The sequence below is a fragment of the Callithrix jacchus genome, chromosome 1, assembly GCF_049354715.1.
Source record: "Callithrix jacchus isolate 240 chromosome 1, calJac240_pri, whole genome shotgun sequence".
Lineage (NCBI taxonomy): Eukaryota > Metazoa > Chordata > Mammalia > Primates > Cebidae > Callithrix > Callithrix jacchus.
In genome coordinates this window covers 214,219,735-214,238,080 of record NC_133502.1, presented here as the reverse complement: position 1 = coordinate 214,238,080, position 18,346 = coordinate 214,219,735, and the positions used below count along the sequence as shown (strand labels likewise).

The 18,346-nt window shown below is 41.8% G+C and overlaps 1 protein-coding gene across 6 annotated transcripts in view; it reads left to right on the top strand.

Annotated features, from left to right (window-relative positions):
• The window catches only part of ATXN10 (ataxin 10), a 174,567-nt gene that overhangs the window by 66,749 nt on the left and 89,472 nt on the right, over positions 1–18,346 (top strand). For all 6 annotated transcript variants that reach the window (XM_035273342.3, XM_035273336.3, XM_035273323.3 and 3 more), the window contains 2 exons: positions 1,975–2,083; positions 3,544–3,713. In XM_035273342.3, coding sequence (XP_035129233.1) covers positions 1,975–2,083; positions 3,544–3,713 — 279 coding nt within the window. The remainder of the gene's footprint in view (positions 1–1,974; positions 2,084–3,543; positions 3,714–18,346) is intronic.

The following is an 18,346-nucleotide window of genomic DNA, read 5'->3' as shown; positions in this document are numbered from 1 at the left end:
AAGGCAGGAGAAGTGCTTGTTTCTCCCCTCGATTACCAGTCTTCAGAGTAAGGAGTTGGTTTTGTGGCATCATCCGGAGATGACCAGCAAGTTGGTTTGTTTTCTTTTATTTTCATTATGAAGCCATAGCTTCAAAACAACTTGCTTTGCTTTCAGTCTGTTGCTGTTGTGATTGTTTCTGATGTTTAATGTGCCATTGCTGTCCAGTGTGAGCCTCATCGAGTTGTTTCTGATCCCTTCCGACATGACCCTAGTAGCCTGTAATAGCTTCTTTGTTACCCGCTATGACAGGATACCCAGGGTTTCCTGGTGCATGCTTTGCTTCAGGTCTCTTCTTGAAGGAACAGTGGTATCTCAAGATAACAATCTGGGCAGCCACACCTTTTACAAAAGAGGATGTTGAAACCTTGTGAAATTGATGGATTTACTCAAGACTGGTTTTAACATGGTACTAACTTTAGACTTCGAGATTTTCCCTCCTTAACTCTTAAACTCTTCTTTAAAGAAGGCTATGATATAAAATTAAAGATCCAAGACATCAAAAATGTGTGGTTTCTTGCTATTTATTTTGAGATTTCAGAATACTGTATTAACTATTACCTTTAAGTCTCCTAATTAGAAAACAGTAAATACACATTTACAATTAACAAGGAAGTAATTTATCTTTCTTTTGAAGAATGTTATCTTTTTTTTTTTTTTTGAGACAGTCTTGCTCTGTTGCCCAGGCTAGAGAGTACAGTGGTATAATCTTGGCTCACTGCAACCTTTACCTTCTGGGTTGAAATGATTCTCCTGCCTCAGCCTCCCTAGTAGCTGGGATTACAGGTGTCCTGCTACCACGCCTGGCTAATTTTTATGTTCTTTTAGTAGAGACAGGATTTCACCATGTTGGCCAGGCTGGTTGATCTCGAACTCTTGACCTCAAGTGATCCCCTGGCCTTGGCCTCCCAAAGTGAAGAACGTTATCTTTATGGACTAACTTTATAATCTCTGCCACATTTTGTCAATGAATAGGTACTTTATAAATGGGGTTCAGGCTGGGCGTGGTGGCTCATGCCTGTAATCCCGGCACTTTGGGAGGCTGAGGCAGGTGGATCACCTGAGGTCAGGAGTTCAAGACCAGCCTGGCCAACATGGTGAAACCCCGTCTCTATTAAATATACAAAAATTAGCCGGGCATAGTGGCAGGCACCTGTAATCCCAGCTACTCGGAAGTCTGAGGCAGAGGATTGTTTAAACCCGGGAGGCGGAGGGTGCAGTGAGCCGAAATTGTGCCACTGCACTCCAGCCTGAGCGACATAAATAAAATAAAATGGGTTCCACAATCCATACAGAAGTTACATTTATAGTTTTGATGAAGACTAACGCTGTGCAGTTGGGACTAGGCAGCTTCTTGGTCATGCAGTGTGCAGCTGTGTGAAGTAATGTTTTCAAATAACTCTGCCTTCTCATCTACCGAGGTACTGCATAGAAGTTCATATTTACCCAGAGATTATGTAAGTTCTTAAAGCCGGAGTCTTTTCAGCCACAGCATTTTACAGGATTTCTGTGGACAAGAAATTAATGTATTTCATGGGATATTTGTATCTTTAAAGTGGAACTTGCACGCTGGGAATGCTTTAAAAAGAAAGTATTTGCATAAATGTTATGTATGTAGCTAGTAATTTTGAACATTTATTCCACTGTTGGAATGTCTTTTTGCTTGAATAAGAACTTTTCTGACTCTTTGCTCCAAGAAGACACATAATGACACATAATCTTGCATTCTTGATGGCAGATGTCTGCTGTTAGTGAAAATGATGAGTCGTGTACATATTTCATACTTCGGTTTTGTTCTTCATAGTTTTGTTTCTTTCTCTAGACTTAGTACAAGCACTGATACTTTAAATGTATTGAAATATTCTCTTACTGTTATTTATAACAGATCATTTCACTTCAAATATGCTTAAAAGTTATGTTTTCTTTTCTTTCTAGGAGGCACTGGCTACGATTAGGCTTCTCGACGTCCTGTGCGAAATGACTGCGAACACCGAGCTGCTTGGCTATCTGCAGGTTTTCCCTGGCTTGCTGGAAAGAGTGATTGGTGAGTGAAATATCACACATTGTATTTTTAGCTAAGAAATCTTTGGCTTGTCGTACTGTAATGTAAATTCAAACACAAATCCTGAATTTTCAGTGTACTTTTGGGAATTTTGTGAATATAGTATTTTGAGGAATCACAGTGTTGTAACAGTTCGGGTGGGGCCAGATAAACCTGAGCCCACATTGTTGTTCAGCCCTTTCTCTTCTGTTTAACTGAAGATTCCTCCTCAGTAACATGAGGATAGCAGTGCCTGTTACGCGCATAGTAGACATTTCATCAGTATAGGATGTGATGAAGATGGAGGGGCAGGGGAGGTTTGCGATGATGATGGTCGTTTTATATTACCATAGCTTTGCAAAATGTGGCAGTAAATTTTTCCCATTTACATTTAGTGAACATGTAGAATGATGTTGTATACATATTATATATAAAAATCTTCTGAGAAAATGGTTTCAACAAGAAGCCATTCTTAAAAGTATTACCACCTTTGCTAAAAAGCTGTTTGCAAAGTAATTCAAGCAGAACCTGTTCCTTGTAGGTTTGCTATTCATCGCTCACTGTTTCCCTTAAAGAGATGATACTCACTCTGGAGACCAGTATACTGAGAAAGACGGCTTTCTGTCTAGCACTGTAGACGAGCTAGCAGTGAGCTGTAGAGGAAGATCCTCAGTGTTGTATTTTGAGTACAGTGCTTTTAGTGACAATTCAAATACAACACTAGGAGCCCGGGACACCGAGTGATTATGGAAAGAGCCTGAGTTTGGAGCCAGGGTCAATGTGTGTTGCCATCCCAACTCTGCCAAGTACTGACTTTTCTGAGCCTCTTTTCTTCATTTTAAAATTGGGAAAGCGATACCTTCCTGTATAGGTTTGTTGAGAGGGTTAAATGAGATAATGTGGAAACACTGAAATACAGTTCCTGAAAGATTGTCTGTTTTCATTGGCTGCCGGGAGGTGCTCAAGAGGGCAGCAGTGGCAAGTTGTTTCTCCTGAATGTAGCTGAAGTGCAGTGTGTCGGACACATGCTGCCTTCTGATTGATGATTTGGCCGATCGGATGAGGGGGAAGAACAAGCGTTCTTGGTTTCTATCATATGCGTCATTATGGACAGATACTGTGTTTTAGACTCACTGACTAAAGTTAGTAGCAGAGTTCTTCCATAAAGAAGTTGAGATTGGAAACCTTTTTGTAAGAAGGATGCTAGCAAATTTTTGGCTAACTTTTCTTTGTAGATAAAAAGAAAGTCTGAGTTGGGACAGTCATTATGGCTTATGTCTCTAAAACTAGAGTAAAAAAATTTAAAGCAAAGGCAGAAGAGCCTTTGAATCATTGTTTAAAGATAGCTTTCTGTGCTCTATCTTTAATCTAGTAAAATAAATTAATTTGTTTATAGAAAACTAGTAGTACAAAATACTAAGAGTTACTTTTCTATGGAAATGAGTTTACTCTTTTGGTTATAGATCTTTTACGGATGATTCATGTAGCTGCAAAAGAAACCACAAACGTTTTCAGTACCTGTGGTTGCGTGAGAGCAGAAGGTGACATCTCCAATGTGGCCGACGGGTTTAAGTCTCATCTCATTCGTCTGATTGGAAATCTGTGTTACAAGAATAAAGATAACCAAGACAAGGTAAGACGATTGCTTAGTATGTATTTCACATCCATGGCTTCATTTAGGATTTAGTCTTTGGAAGACATGCACTCTTTTGGAGTGAAAGCCTGAGGTGCTTAGAAAGTAGCTTGGAGAGAGAGATATATTTTTTATGTACACACACACACACGCACACGCACACAAACACCTATGTATGTATGTATATATACATATATATTAATATATAGGCTCTTTGTAGCCTACACAGATTTCTAACACATAGTAGATATTTAATAAACACTAGTTATTATTGCCTGTTACCTTAAGAAAAAATAAAACTTATATCTGTAGCCTATGTTTATGGGTGGTAGCATCATAAGCCTTTTCTTCTAGGTGTTTTAAAATGGATATAAAAGGAATATAGTATTTAAGTATGAAGTCTTTGAGGACCCAGTAGGCCGCTTTTAGAAATCTCTTATGTGTGGATGAACTGAAAGGTAATTATATCGAGAATGTGAGAGAATGGTAAGAAAGATCGCAGGGCAGTTGGACCACATGCTTCAGATGGATCTCATCTTCCCGTATTTTTCCGCAGTTTTACTTTGGGTGACATTTGATTTGCTTAGTTAAATATTAATTAAATTTGTACCAGATTATACTTGTTTACGATGATGGCAGAACGTCTTGCATTTTACGTGTGTTTCTGCAGTATGACTTTGCCCCTGCCCTTTCAAGGGTCGGCATCTATTTGTCCATCCCCTTGAATCTGTGGCTGCTGTGAGCAGTCAAACACGTGATCCTATACAGTTTCTAGCATAGCCCTTAACTGGTCTAGCTGATTCTATTTCTGGCTTCTTAGAAGCTGGTCACCACGTGAGGAGTATAGATTCCCTGAGATGACCTTGCTGTGAGTTGCTGAATACACATGGGAAAGGCTGGAAGATAAGATACAACGAGGAGAGAGGAAAAGCCTAGTCAAGGAACGCCAAGGCGCGAGATGTGCATGAGAAACCATCTTGGGAGTAGATCCAGCCTCAGTTTCTTACTTGCCCAGCTGATGCCACATGGATCAGGGCCCCGCCCCTACTGGGCAAAAACCTTTCTGAATTCAGGACTCATAGTATTGTGAGAAAAAGTGAAAAATGGGAAAAAAAGAAAGGTGATGTATAGGTCCTGTTTATGTCACTAGCCCAGTCAGTTACTGTTGGTCTGATTCTTCTGCAAATAGCAATTGTAAACTTTGGACAAAAAACAGCCGTGTGAAGACACTCAAATTTGACACAAATGGGCAGATTCTGGAGTGCGGTTGACACCAGAAGAAGGGAATGACACAGTGTATGGCATCAGGGCAGTGAAAAGTCAGTTACAAAATCTTCAGTCTTTCTTTCTGGCTTGAAGAATCAAAGAACAGTTTGAGGGCAACCATAGCATTGGAAAGTGAGGGGGGAATTGTGGAAAGTAGAAAACAAACCCAAACTTTGAATCAACCACCTGAATTTCTGCTAATGTCTGATTCACACGTGTAGGGCAGCTGCAAGCAGCTAAACTAAGGATGAAGTAATCATATTAAGATTTAGAGCACCTACCCTAGAGTTTATAGTGCGAGTCCACCTTACACTGTAGATCATTGATAACTGCCTTCTAAAAGAAAAATATCAACACCTTTTTTTTTTTTTGAGGTGGAGTCTTGCTCTATTGTCCAGGCTGGAGTGCAGTGGCATGATCTTCACTCACTGTAACCTCCGCCTCTTGAGGTCAAGCGATTCTCCTGCCTCAGCCTTCTGAGTAGATGGGACCATTGGTGTGTGCCACCATACCCGGCTAATTTGTTGTATTTTTAGTAGAGACAGGGTTTCACCATGTTAGCCAGGATGGTCTCAAATTCTTGACCTCAGGTGATCCACCTTCCTTGGCCTCCCAAAGTACTGGGATTATAGGAGTAAGCCACTACGCCTGGCCTAAATATGAACACTCTTTAGAGGAACATAATAGAATCCAGAATTGCTACAACATAATGTATTGTGCAATGTCCAGGATACAGTTTAAAATTACTTGATATACAGGAAAATGTGATCTGTTCTCAGTTGAAAAGCTCATCAGTGGAGACCGACTGTGAGTGAGAAGACACAGATACTGGGTTTAGCAGACAAGGATTTTAAGGCAGCAAATGTAACCATGCCCAAAGATGTAAAGGGAATACGCTTCATAGGGGTGAAAAGATAGGGCATCTCAGCAGAGAAAGAGAAACTTCAGAGAACCAAATGGAAATTCTAGAACTAAAAAATAGAGTATCTAAAAATTTTAAAAATTACCGAATGTGCTTAACCTGAAGAAAGAGCCAGTACACTTTAAGATGTATCAGTAGAAATGATCTAGTCTGAAAAACAAAGTCAGGGAGAAAAATTGAAATAAAATGTCCATTTTAAGATGCTGAATTTCGGGGTAATTTGTTATGTAGCTATTGATATCTAGAATAATTCCTGTGAGACATGGCACAGAACCAAAGTCTAGGCAACTTGCACTTTTAGTATATGGGCACGTCATTTTGTCACTCCTCATCTTCAGGAGCTTGAGACTACTTACTGGACTGATTTTTGCAAAAGAAACCTTTTTAAGCCCAGGACTGCCTTTCTTGAGCCCAAAGAGGTGGTTTTTCTTGTGTTTAACTCTTCTTTTGTTGGTAATTTGGACTGGCCTCTTATAGGAACAAAATGTGGTAACCCTTAAAAGGCTTGTGAAGTAACTCACTGTAGTCAGGACCAGACTGCACACTGAGTAAATATGGAGTGTGCCCAAGCGCTGCTGTGTAGAGGTCACCGGGGCGCACAGGAAGTCAGTGGTGTGTCCTGTCATTTGTGCGGCTGCTAATAGCACTGCTGATTTCTCAGCAAACAGTTTAGAGGGTATGAAGGAGTTCATTCTTTGAGTATCAACTCAAATGCCTCTGTTTCTTCCAGTTTCTTACCTGTGTCAACAAAAGGCCTGAACCTGAAAGCATTACCTCTGGGATTTTTTTTCTCCTCGCAAAGGCTCTAACACAACACCAAAATCTTATTCTGGATGTGCTGGAGTCTTCTTTATTCTTGTAGTCAAATCCTGCGTCCAGCTGGGTGTTAGGAATATTTGCTTTGCTCATGGTTGCATTAAGGGATGGAGCACTAGCACTCGGATGACTTTGGTTGTAGTTTTGGGAAAATGGGATGGATGGTTATGTAGCAGGTCTTTATCAGGGGGCCAGTAATTCCCAGTGTTTGTCTTGATAGGTTGTCCCATTTCTAACCCAGCTAAAGGGAAATTTGGCTCTGTCTCTGCTCCAGGACTAAAGATCTGAGTTGGGGAGGATTTCGTATCATCTAGCCTAACTTGGGTTCCTCCTTTGCTCGAAAGACAAAAGGGACTGATGATTTATTGTTCGGTGCTTACTCTGTCCCAGCATTGTGCTTAGTGAATTACCTGTATTATCACCTTTAATCTCTGCATCAGCCTTGCAAAGCAGGTTCTGCTAACCACATTTTAAGGAGAGGCCATCCAGTGAGTGAGGTGCAGAGCCCAGGGTAGAATTGGGATTTGTTTGCCTATTGAGTTGCCAGGGCTGTGCTTACTTCCCTGCACCATGGTGAGACCTTTTCGAAGGGTTGAAGGAAAGGGTTTAAAGTAGACTTTCTGAAGGACTTCAGGCTGGAGGCTGGTCAGTCTGGGTCTCCTAGGCCAGCCTGGCCCCTTAGACTCCCTCCTGGTTGAAGTCTGGAGCTCTGGGGGTTCTTTCATTTCTGTTTCTGATTTACCCATTCATCAAATAGGAATGTTCCCAGCCTTGGGGATCCTTTGATGGGTAAGTCAGGCAGGTATATCTTCTGTGAAACTTCCATTTTGGGAGCATCTGGGGACCATGCTTGCCTCTTTGAATCAGAATCCCAGACTACTCATGACACAAATTTTCCTTAAATCTTTGTGCACTGCCTGATTCCTCTGAATTTTGAGCAAGAGTCTTTTAAGCCCAACTGTGTCTGTGTTGTTTGTATAACTTCATCCATTGCAGTGAGTATGGTGCCCACCTGCAAGATGGCCCCTTAAACTGATGTGGCCCTTTCCATCTTCCAGAATTGTTTTCATCTCCTTGGTTTGTTGGAGCCTTATGAGACCTCTGTGGAAAGGGCTGAAAAGGTATTTCCAGCATCATTTTCTAAATGAAGAAACCAAGGCCCAGAGACCAAGTGTGATTTAATTCAGCTAGCACTTGCTGAGTGGAAAATGCTGTGTGCTGCATGCTCTGGAGAAGACAGTCACTTTAGTGAGGGGAATGACACACGTGCACTTGGAACTGTAGCAAAAGCCCGTGTGGCGAGGTCTGTCAGAGAAGAACAGGTGGGTGATGTGTCCTTTGGGCTGGCTGTGCCAGGAGCATTTCTCTCTAAGAACAGGCTGGACTGCCAGGAGCATGGTATTAATAGGAAGGGTGATCATCTTTCTTTGAGATGTCTGTCTTTGGGCAAGATTTAAGAGAATCAAGGTACCTGGCCTCAGATTGAAAATCTTCACAGAAGTGTACTTTACCCCAAATTCTCATGAGTCTTTAATGCTTAAGTCTGTACATGTGGTAGATGTCGTGTTTCCTGAATTGTAAAGGAATTGCTAGACTGTCCTTTCCCATGTCATGGTAGGGAGGTGTCACATCCTTACTGACTTCTATTCTTACCTTGGTTTTTTGTTCTCAACCTGCATAGTATTTCCTTGCTACCAACTGCGGTGATGAGTTTACTTGTAACCTTCTGTGGACCTACATGGAGGTTCTGTTGTGGTTTCTATTGGTGCTAACGCTGTCAACAGGAAGAAAGCATTCTTCCACTTCTTCTTTGTTAGAGTCAGGAATGTGTGCTTTGCCTTTTTCTTCCCCATTCTCCTTTTCTTCACTATTGTCATAACCTCTTTAAGTGAATCTTCATTAGGAGAAAAAACAAACATGTTTATTTCATAAAGTTAAATGCAGTTTTCAGATCAGACAGACAGATGATCTAGTTTATCTACCTTTTCCCCTCAAAGGAAATTGTACTCCTCCTCCTCCTCCTCCCTCTTCCCCTCCTCCCCACCCCCCATTCCCAGCAGTCACATACTTGATCCCATGCCAGATATGTGTGCCTATAAAGCTTTTATTACAAGTAGAACTTAGTTTTAAAGTAAGTCTGTATTATATGGAAAAGTTCAACATGAAAAGACAAACTTTATTTGGCCCCTTCAGTTCTCAATTTTGAAGGCAGGTTCATTTATGTACATAAAATAATCGTGTAATACATTTTTCATTAACTTTGTCTTGCTCATCATGTTACTTCCAGCATCTGAATTGTACCTGGCACATAGTAGGCATTCAGTACATTTTTCTAATTTTTCCTGAATGATAACTTATTTAAAGTATTTGTTGAATGTCTACTACATACCAAGTACACTTTTAGGTTCTGAAGATACGTAACAAATAAGACACAGTTCTCCTGTTCGAGGAGTGTAAATTCTACCATTTTCTGACTATATTTACAAAGAATAGTAAAAACAAATAACTTTTAAAATGAAAATTAATGTTCCTCTAAATTTCTGAGTTCTGTAATTATTTTTGAAAGTCTTTATGTTTGAATATATTCTGATTTACTATAATTTGCCATATTTTTATTTGACTTATCCAAATGTAATGTATAATATTTACAGGTAATTTTAAAATATTTTTTAATCTCAGGTTTAGGCTTCGTAGACCTGATTGCAGTTTTTCATCAATCTTAAATACAATTTTAACACGGAATTTACAGTTGTTGGGCATTCATAACACGATCAATTTTTAGTGGCCTTTTTTGGGGGGGCGGGGTGGGGTGTGCTACTCTTCAGCCTTTTGTATCTAGTCATGGGGAGCCAAGAGCTGGCAAATTATTAACTCCTTTATTATTTCCTCCTGTCTGTAATGTTTTCAAGCAGCATATTTGCCTGTTAAATCACGAAATTAAAAAAAAAACCTATGGCTATTTCCTATCAGTTCTTTTAGATTGTTGCTCTTAATGAGGATTAGTGCCTATTTTGAATATCAGTACTGGCTGACTTGTCAGTTACTCAGATAATTGATTGAGTGATTTTTCTGCAGAGAAATAAATAAATGCTGAACTAATAGGTGTTAGTGTCTTCCTTTTTGCAGTTACAGATTAGGCCAGGGTGGCATGGCCCTTGGTGTTCATGCAGGGCCAGCTTCTATATTCTTGGCCTATACTAGAACTGTGTGGACCTCCCAACCTTCATACTTACCCTGAATGACCTTAACGTGGCCTTCAGATCTCAAGGTGATAGGTACCCTGTTGACCTGTGCAGAAACACTTTCTCTTCCACACTCCTCACTATACTCTCCTGCCCCCTGCCTTAGTACTCTACTTATAATCAGTTTCTGTGTATAGATAGGTCATGGGCTATTAATTCTGATGCTTATTTCAGTATACACGTGCTGTTGTTTTTGGTTTTACTTACTAAGTCTAGTGTGAATACACATAGATAAGCTGATCGCCAGCAAAACTGTGACATATGAAGTATTTGATGGGGTGTCACCCAGTTTTACTTAGCAACCCCACCCCTTCTTTGTCCTACCACCACTACCACCACTTTCGTCCTTGCTCTTCCCTTGATGTTTCGTCTTGCGTGAAACCCATGAAACCTTTCTGGATGATAATGGCCTAATTCACTCTCCTTCCCAGATATATGTTTTTCCTTCTTTATAGGCAGCTTCAATACCCTCACTGTCTGCCTAATTGGGGGATTTTGGGTAGGCTATTGAAAATGTCTGGGGGGGCTGTGTGGGGGATTGTTTGAGCTCAGAAGTTGGAGACCAGCCAGGCAACATAGTTAGACCCCCGTCTCTACAAAACATTTAAAAATTAGCTGAGTATGTTGGTGCATGCCTGTAGTCCCAGCTATTTGGGAGACTGAGGCGGGAGGATCGCTCGGGCCCAGGAGGTCCAGGCTGCAGTGCACCGTGATTGTGCCACTGTGTTCTAGCCTTGACGAGGGTGCCAGACCCTGTTTTTGTTTGTTTGTTTTTTAAAGAAACAGAAAATGTCTGAGCAGTGGATTCTCCTGTCACTGACTCTTCTGTCATTGCTTGGCTTGTAGCATTGGATCCACATGTGTGCTGTTCATAGAGGAACCTTACAACAGGCAAGGGAGCTTATGAGACTTCGGAGTTCAATAAACTCTGCGTTGCCTCTTAGTTGAGCGTCTACTAACTGTTTAACTTGGGGCAAGTGTCTTAACCTCTCTGAATTTCAGCTTCTCATGTATGAAAGAGGGGCATTTACACCTTCCTGTGGGGTTGAGAGGATTAAATGTCATCATGTATGGGAAGTATCTCATGTCTGTGTTTCTAGTACTTTTGGAAGCTGGAGGATCACTTGAGCCCAGGAGTTTGAGACCAGCCTGGGCAACACAGTAAGACCTCCCATCCCTAAAACAATAAAAATAAATGGCTGGTATTCACGGCTACTTGGGGGGCCAAGGCAGGAGGATCGTTTGAGCCCAGGAGTTTGAGACCAGTCTGGGCAACGTAATTAAGACCCGGTCCCTAAAAAATTAGCCAGTACTCCCAGTTGCTTGGGGGCTGAGGTGGGAGGGTTGCTTGAGCCCAGTAGGTCAGAACTACAGTGAGCAGTTATTATGTCACTGCACGCTAGCCTGGGCAACACAGCGAGTCTCTGTCTCAAAAAAAAAAGTATGTCATGGATCGCCTTATGTCTCTAACTGTAGTACTTCCCTGTCCCGCCTCCTTCCCTTCCCACCAGTCCCTCTGTAATTGAAAAGATATAGTTCATGCCAGTGTCTCCCCATTGTATGTATTTACATAGAAATTTGTAGACAGCATTTCTCAGGGATTTGCAGAGTTCAAAGTAATCCTCATATTCTGTATTGTGTGTGTATTACTTTTTCTAATAGATGGGCTTTATGGAGGAAGTAAAATGAAAACAAATACGAGAACTTTCTTTAGGATGAGTCATTTTTTTTCTTGTCATAAATGCTTTCTGACTTGAATTTCTCTTAATGTTATTATCTAGTAAAGAGCTGAAGTGTTTTCTGCGTGAATTCCAAAATCTGTTCTAGCTCAATTCTGAAAGTATGTTAAAGAACTTTTAAATTACAGGCGTATGCCTTACCTCAATTGGACTGTGTGTTTTTCCTCTTGTCAGAAGCAAGTTGTACCGAATCTCAGCTTATTGATCTGAAGATTGAACGTATAGGCAAGATCTGGCTTGCTTAGAATTCCGCTTCTTTGTCATGTAATCCCAGTTCCAGAAAGATGTCAAAATTCATACATCAAACTGCCACCGTTAGTTTCCTGAACTGACGGCTCCCGTAGCAGTGAATGAAAGTAAAATTCCTATCAGAGGAACATGTCATGCTTTAGTTCGTTGCAGCTGTAAATTTGTTTTTGAGACTTAAAGGAAGGTCTACCGTTTGACTCCAAAAGCTCCTTTTCTGTGTCTTGTTATACAATAAATGACTTAGTCTTTTACAGGAAATGCATAACATATTTAAAGAGAAGAATGATACTAATTATATAATTGCAACACTACAAGGTGCTGCTGTGGATTAGCATTACTGCTGCGGAGTAACTGGGCTCCAGGCCCCTGACCTGTGCTTCCTCATGGAATTCCTACAACCGTGCATTCCTGCCTAGACTTCAAGCGCCCTGAAGGCAGACACATTACATTTGGCTTACCACGTGCCTGAACACGTGGTACATGGTGTATTGAAATTAATGGGCACTGGATGATTTTCCCTGCTTCACTGATGAGTCAAGCTTAGTGTGGTTACTTGCTTGGGCAGGCCAAAGGCTGACTCCAGAGCCCATGCTTTTCCTGTAACCATCCACCGCTTCCACTGTCACCTCTAAAGAGATGTTTGAGACTTGTCCTCTGAAATCTGTGAACAGATTTATGTGAATCCTTGGGGGAGGGCATTACATTACAGCGTCGTCCACAATTCTTACTGAACTTTTTCATTCCTGTCTGAAGTATCTAAGTAAATGTGGTTTCTTTTTTCTTTTCCTTTCTTTTCTAAGAAGTGCAGGCTGGATTGCAGTGGTGTGATTATATATAGCTCACTCTAGCCTTGAACCCTGAGCTCAAGCGATTCTCAGACCTCAGCCTCCCACATAACTGGGACTGCAGGCATGTGCCACCATGTCCAACTACTAAAAAATTTTTTTTATTTTGGTAGAAAAACAGGGTCTCACTACGTTGCCCAGGCTGGTCTCAAACTCCTGGCCTTAGGCAATCCTTCTACCTTGGCCTCCCAAAGTACTGGGACTATAGGTTTGAGTCAACTTGCCTGGCCTGAATATGGTTTCTTTAAGGTTCATGTCAAGGGCTACGTTTCAGGGACATGCGTATTTCTGAGGAGCCTAGTTTACCCCATACTGTAGACACAGAAAGGGAGACACTAGGAAAGTAATGTGCTGCCTGGGATGACTTCACAGTTTGTAAAAGTCACGAATCCAGTTTGCTTAACTGCTACTCAGTTTTCTTTACTTACTCCATATGATCAATTTTTAGACAACAGACATCTTTAATTTAATTTGATTTGATTTTTGAGTCAGGGTCTTGCTTTTGTCACCCAGGCTGGAGTGCAGTGGCGTGATCACAGTTCACTGCAGTCTTGACCTCCTGTGCTCAAGTGATCTTCATGCCTCAGCCACCCAAGTATCTGGTACTACAGGTGTGTGCCACCACACCTGCCTAATCTTTGTATTTTTTTTTTTTTGTAGAGGTGGGATTTTGCCATGTTGCCCAGGCTGGTCTTGAACTGCTGAGCTCAAGCAGTCTGCCCACCTTGGCCTCCCAAAGTGCTGGGATTACAGGTGTGAGTCACCATGCCCAGCCGACAGCAGTGATTTTAAATGGATTTGTATTTAACAGTAAAAACAATTATTTCATAGTATCCAAAAGAAGAATATCTGAGACTTAGGTGAAGGGAAAAACAGCCATATAAACTGAGAGATGTACCTTGTTCCTGTATGGAATATGGTAAAGATATTAGTTATTTTTAAACTAATTTTTATTACTAGGCCAATTAAAATCCCACTGTGAAAAATAAGCCATAATTTTGACTATAAAATGAAAATAATTGAGGAGTTGTCATGTCAACATTAAAATATACTTTAAGGCTAAAATAATCAAAACATTGTACAAAAGTTTATAGGTTAGTGGAGGTGAACACAGTTTCAAAACAGAACCAGGAGAAGTTATAAAAAGTTACCATGTGATAAGGATAATCCAGTAACCCAGGGAGAAAAGGAAAGCTTACGTAAAAGATGAACGAACCATGAATAACTGGCTAACTCCTGGGTGGAAGCTAGGCTCACCTGTAGCAAACATCAGAATAATATTTAATTGATGTTTCAGAATAAGCCAGAGTATTTTGTGGATTAGAACAATGAAGATTATCGTAGACTGACTACAAACAAATCAGCAACTCTGGCTCTGGGGCCAGCCTGCCTACATTGAAACCTGGGTTCTGCTAAATAATAGCTGGTAACCTTCAGTAAGTTATTTAGCCTCCCTGTGACTCAGTACCCAACCAAATATGGAATAATGTTAGTAGTTATGGAATAGGGTTGCGAAGAATAAGTTAGGTAGTTAATAGAAGACATAAGCACCTAGGATCAGATACATTTATAATTATGCTTATTTCAGCATTGTGGATACTAAGAACAGTCTGCTTTTCCCATTAATGGGAAATGTGTCTTTAATAAGTTATGGTTAAATGTTACACAGTAAAGCCATGTTTTCTGAGAGTAGTTAGGTTATTGTTGTAGTGCTCATGATGTCACAGCAGGTAGGAATTCAAAGCAGCAGACAGCCTGTGTCTAGTAAGTCCCTACTTGTGTATATTTTGTAGCTATGTTATATGTATATTTAAGGTACACAAAGACTCATGTGCATGACAGAATGACCCAAAAGAAATATAGGACAGTATTAATAGTAAATGTCTCTGACTGAGAGGATTAAAGATTGGTTCTTTTTTTCTCGTATACTTTTTGTGGTCTCTACAGTGAACATGAAATATTTTAATAACGACAAGGTGCTGTTAGAAAAGGAAAGGGGCACCTGTCTAGAACACCTGTTTTTCTCTGTGATAAGAAGAGAACGTGCTCTTCATTAGTGATTGTAGTAATTGGTTCTTTGTTCTACTTCCCCCTTTTTTTTTTTTTTGAGACGAATCTTACTTTGTTGCAGGCCGGAGTGCAATGGCGCAATCTCAGCTCACTGCAACCTCTGCCCCTGAGCTCAAGGGATTCTCTTGTCTAAGCCTCCTGAGTAGCTGGGATTATAGGCCTAAGCCACCACGCCTGGCTAATTTTTGTATTTTTAGTTTCACCTTGTTACCCAGGCTAGTCTCGAACTCCTGACCTCAAGTGATCAGCCCGCCTCGGCCTCCCAAAGTGCTGGGATTACAGGTGTGAGCCGCCGCGGCCAGCCTCTTCTGCTTTCATGGTATGTACACCTCTTAATCCTTCTTTGGCCAAGGTCTGGGGACTTGAGCAATGACAGTTTCAGTTACGCCTTCAGTTGAAAGATTTTTGAAATTAAAACATTAGCACTGGATCTGGAGAATTTTGCTAACTGAGATAATTAATAGCTGGGCTGGCAGTGGTAGGGTGTGTGTGTTTTAGAGAGAGGGTGAGAGGAAGGGACAGAGAGAGAGATGGAAATACAAAGATCATTCTTCCACTTTGTTATATGTTTTTCCCTCCATTGAAGGAATAGAATTGAATTTCCTCTCTGTTACCGGGTGTTCTGACTTGGGTGCATCAGCTCTTACTGAGGGCTTGAATGTTCCGTATTTCTATTACATATCTCGGTCTAAGGAAAATCCGACTGTGAAGTGTTAGTGTCTCCTCAGGCTTTACTTCCTTGGTTACATGAGAAAAGTGTTATTATTTCAAAGGTTGGAGAGTAGCTCTATCCTTTTCTAAACAGAATAGTAATAAGATGGAAATGTCTGTCCCACATCTAAAACAGTTTTGATCTTTAGCGTATTTAGTTGTTTTTTTCTTCCTGGCAGCAGTTGAAAATTAAGAGGATCAAAGTTACGTTCCTATAAAAGACTTTGTTTCAGTCAGCGCTTGAAGGCGTTGTCTGACTCCCCTCACCCCCACCTTTTAAAAATTGATTGCTTATCTTATTCATCTGGAATTTAATTTCATACCCATCATATTCTAATGGAACAAAAATGATACTTAGTTTCAGGCCGTGGGTTTTAGTTCAAATTCAAACCTACTGCTCTATATTGCAGTTCAAGTTGGGAATATTTTTTACTCCAAATAGAAATGAACGTGCTATTTTGGCATAGTGGTAAGAGCTTATAGCTCAATTCAACAAGTATGTGTTTGCCATATGCTGTGTCCCAGCCAGTATTCTAGACACTGGGAATGCAGAAATGGATTTGGCCCAGTTCTCTCGAGGAATTCACAGTGTAAAGAAGGAGACAGATGTAGAAACTATCATTTCAGTGTCGTAGAGTAAGCGGTATGCGACAGGATTGAGAGCCCATGGAGAAGTGCCTAACCTAAGTGCTTGTGTAAATGGCTCGACCTGCAACTTCAGGAAGAACCTCCTGGATCCAGGCCTTGAAGGATGAATGAGAAACAGGCAGGTGGAGGAGAGGGTTTGGGTGAGCAGGTGTGTGGGACCGTTGCAGGACCCAGTGGCACCTGAGGGGCTGAGCTTGGCCTTGGCCTTGGGGCTGGGGCTGCGCCAGAGAGCTGACCCCTTGGCTGTGTGACAGGCTCTGCACTCACCGCGGGAGCTAAGGGTTTGGCCAGTCCCGGCCTTGGTAGATTCCTTATTGTAGTTCCCACTTCTCAGAATTATTTTCTGTTTTTCAGATCCACTTACTCTTTTACTGTGTTGTCTGTCTTTGTCTTGAGTCATTTAAGACACTTATTTTCTCTTGGAGATTGTATTTCTAGTTTTTAGGGTATAGTTTTTGTCATTTGTTCTTTCTCATTTCCCTCTTCCCTTAACCCCTCTCCTCCTACTCACCCACAGTTTCTTCTCTCCATGATTTTTATGTCCTTTAACTTAACCTCATCTTAGGAGAACTTTTTTCTGTGGAAGTTCCATGGGCCCTGGCTGTGGACTTGTCCTCACACAGCGATTTGCTTTCGTTTCATCTCCTGGGGTCCTAGAGGGTCCACCCACCTCTTACCAGTTTTTTTCTTTTTTGACACGGAGTCTTGCTCTGTTGCCCAGGCTGGAGTGCAGTGGTGCCATCTCGGCTCACTGCAACCTCCATCTCCTGGGTTCAAGTGATTTTCCTGCCTTAGCCTCCCAAGTAGCTGGGATTACAGGTACCTGCCACCACACCTGTCTAATTTTTAGTAGCAATGGGGTTTCACTAAGTTGGCCAGGCTGCTCTTAAACTCCTGACCTCAGGTGATCCACCCACCTCAGCCTCCCAGAGTGCTGGGATTACAGGTGTGAGCCACCACACCCAGCTCCCAGCTTAGGTTTTATATTAATATAATTTCTTTACTTGGGATTCTAGTACCACACTGACAAGGTGAATTTGGATGCAGTACCTGCCTGTGGTAATGGTCTTGCCTGGTCCCCCACTGAGATGTCTGAGCAACCCAAAACCTTATTAACTGGTACACACAGATTTTAAAAAAGTGGCAGCCTGTGATGGGGTCCCAACCTAGCCTGGAGGTTTTCATTCCTCGTCTCTGCTCTTTGTCAGCCAAAAGCCATGTACTTGTTTGCAGTCCTTAAAACTACCTCTAGGGACCTTGTCCTGGTTGGATACTGGATGCCTCCATTCTTGTCTGCCTCTCTGGCTTTTATTTCTGGCCTCTGAGGATGATTCACACTGCCCAGTGGCAGGACCCAACCCGGGTTCCTGAGCCTTACGGGGTACGGGGTTAAGTGCGAAAGTGAGTCCTGTCAGCTCAGCAAGAGCTGCTGAGAGACAACCCACACAGGTGGGCTCCAGCCGCTTGGCGTGCTTACTTTCATGGTGCGTGGGAAATTTTGCTTTAGGGGAAAAAAGAGTTTAAATTCTAGTATCTTCTTGCTTTCTAACCAGGCAACCCCTCACATGTTGACTTAACTTGTGGGTCTCCTTTCCTTCATCTGTGAAGTGGAGATGATTTTACTTGCCTCGTGCATTTGTTGTGAGGGTTAAATTGCTATTGATGACAGCGGTCACAGTGACCTTCCACGACTGCCTCCTGCATGGGCTTGAGTGGATGTTTCAGAGGTGTTTCATCTCACCCTCTCCAGAGCCTGTGCTTACTGTGTCACCCTCCTCTCTAAGTTAAATGTGCAGGAAAGGCCCCCTCCAAGCCACTCAGTGGTGGGGGTGCTCTCTCAATAGTCCTGCAAGCACATTGGGAGGCTGAGATCAGCGGATCATCTGAGGTCAGGAGTTCGAGACCAGTCTGGCCAGCATGATAAAACCCCGTCTCTACTAAAAATACAAAAAAATTAGCCGGGTGTGGTAGTGCATGCCTGTAGTCTCAGCTGCTACTTGGGAGGCTGAGGCAGGAGAATCATTTAAACTCTGGAGGTGAAGGTTGCAGTGAGCCGAGATCACGCCCCTGCACTCCAGCCTGGGCAACAGAGTGAGGTCGCGCACAGCTAATCAAGGGGTGCAAC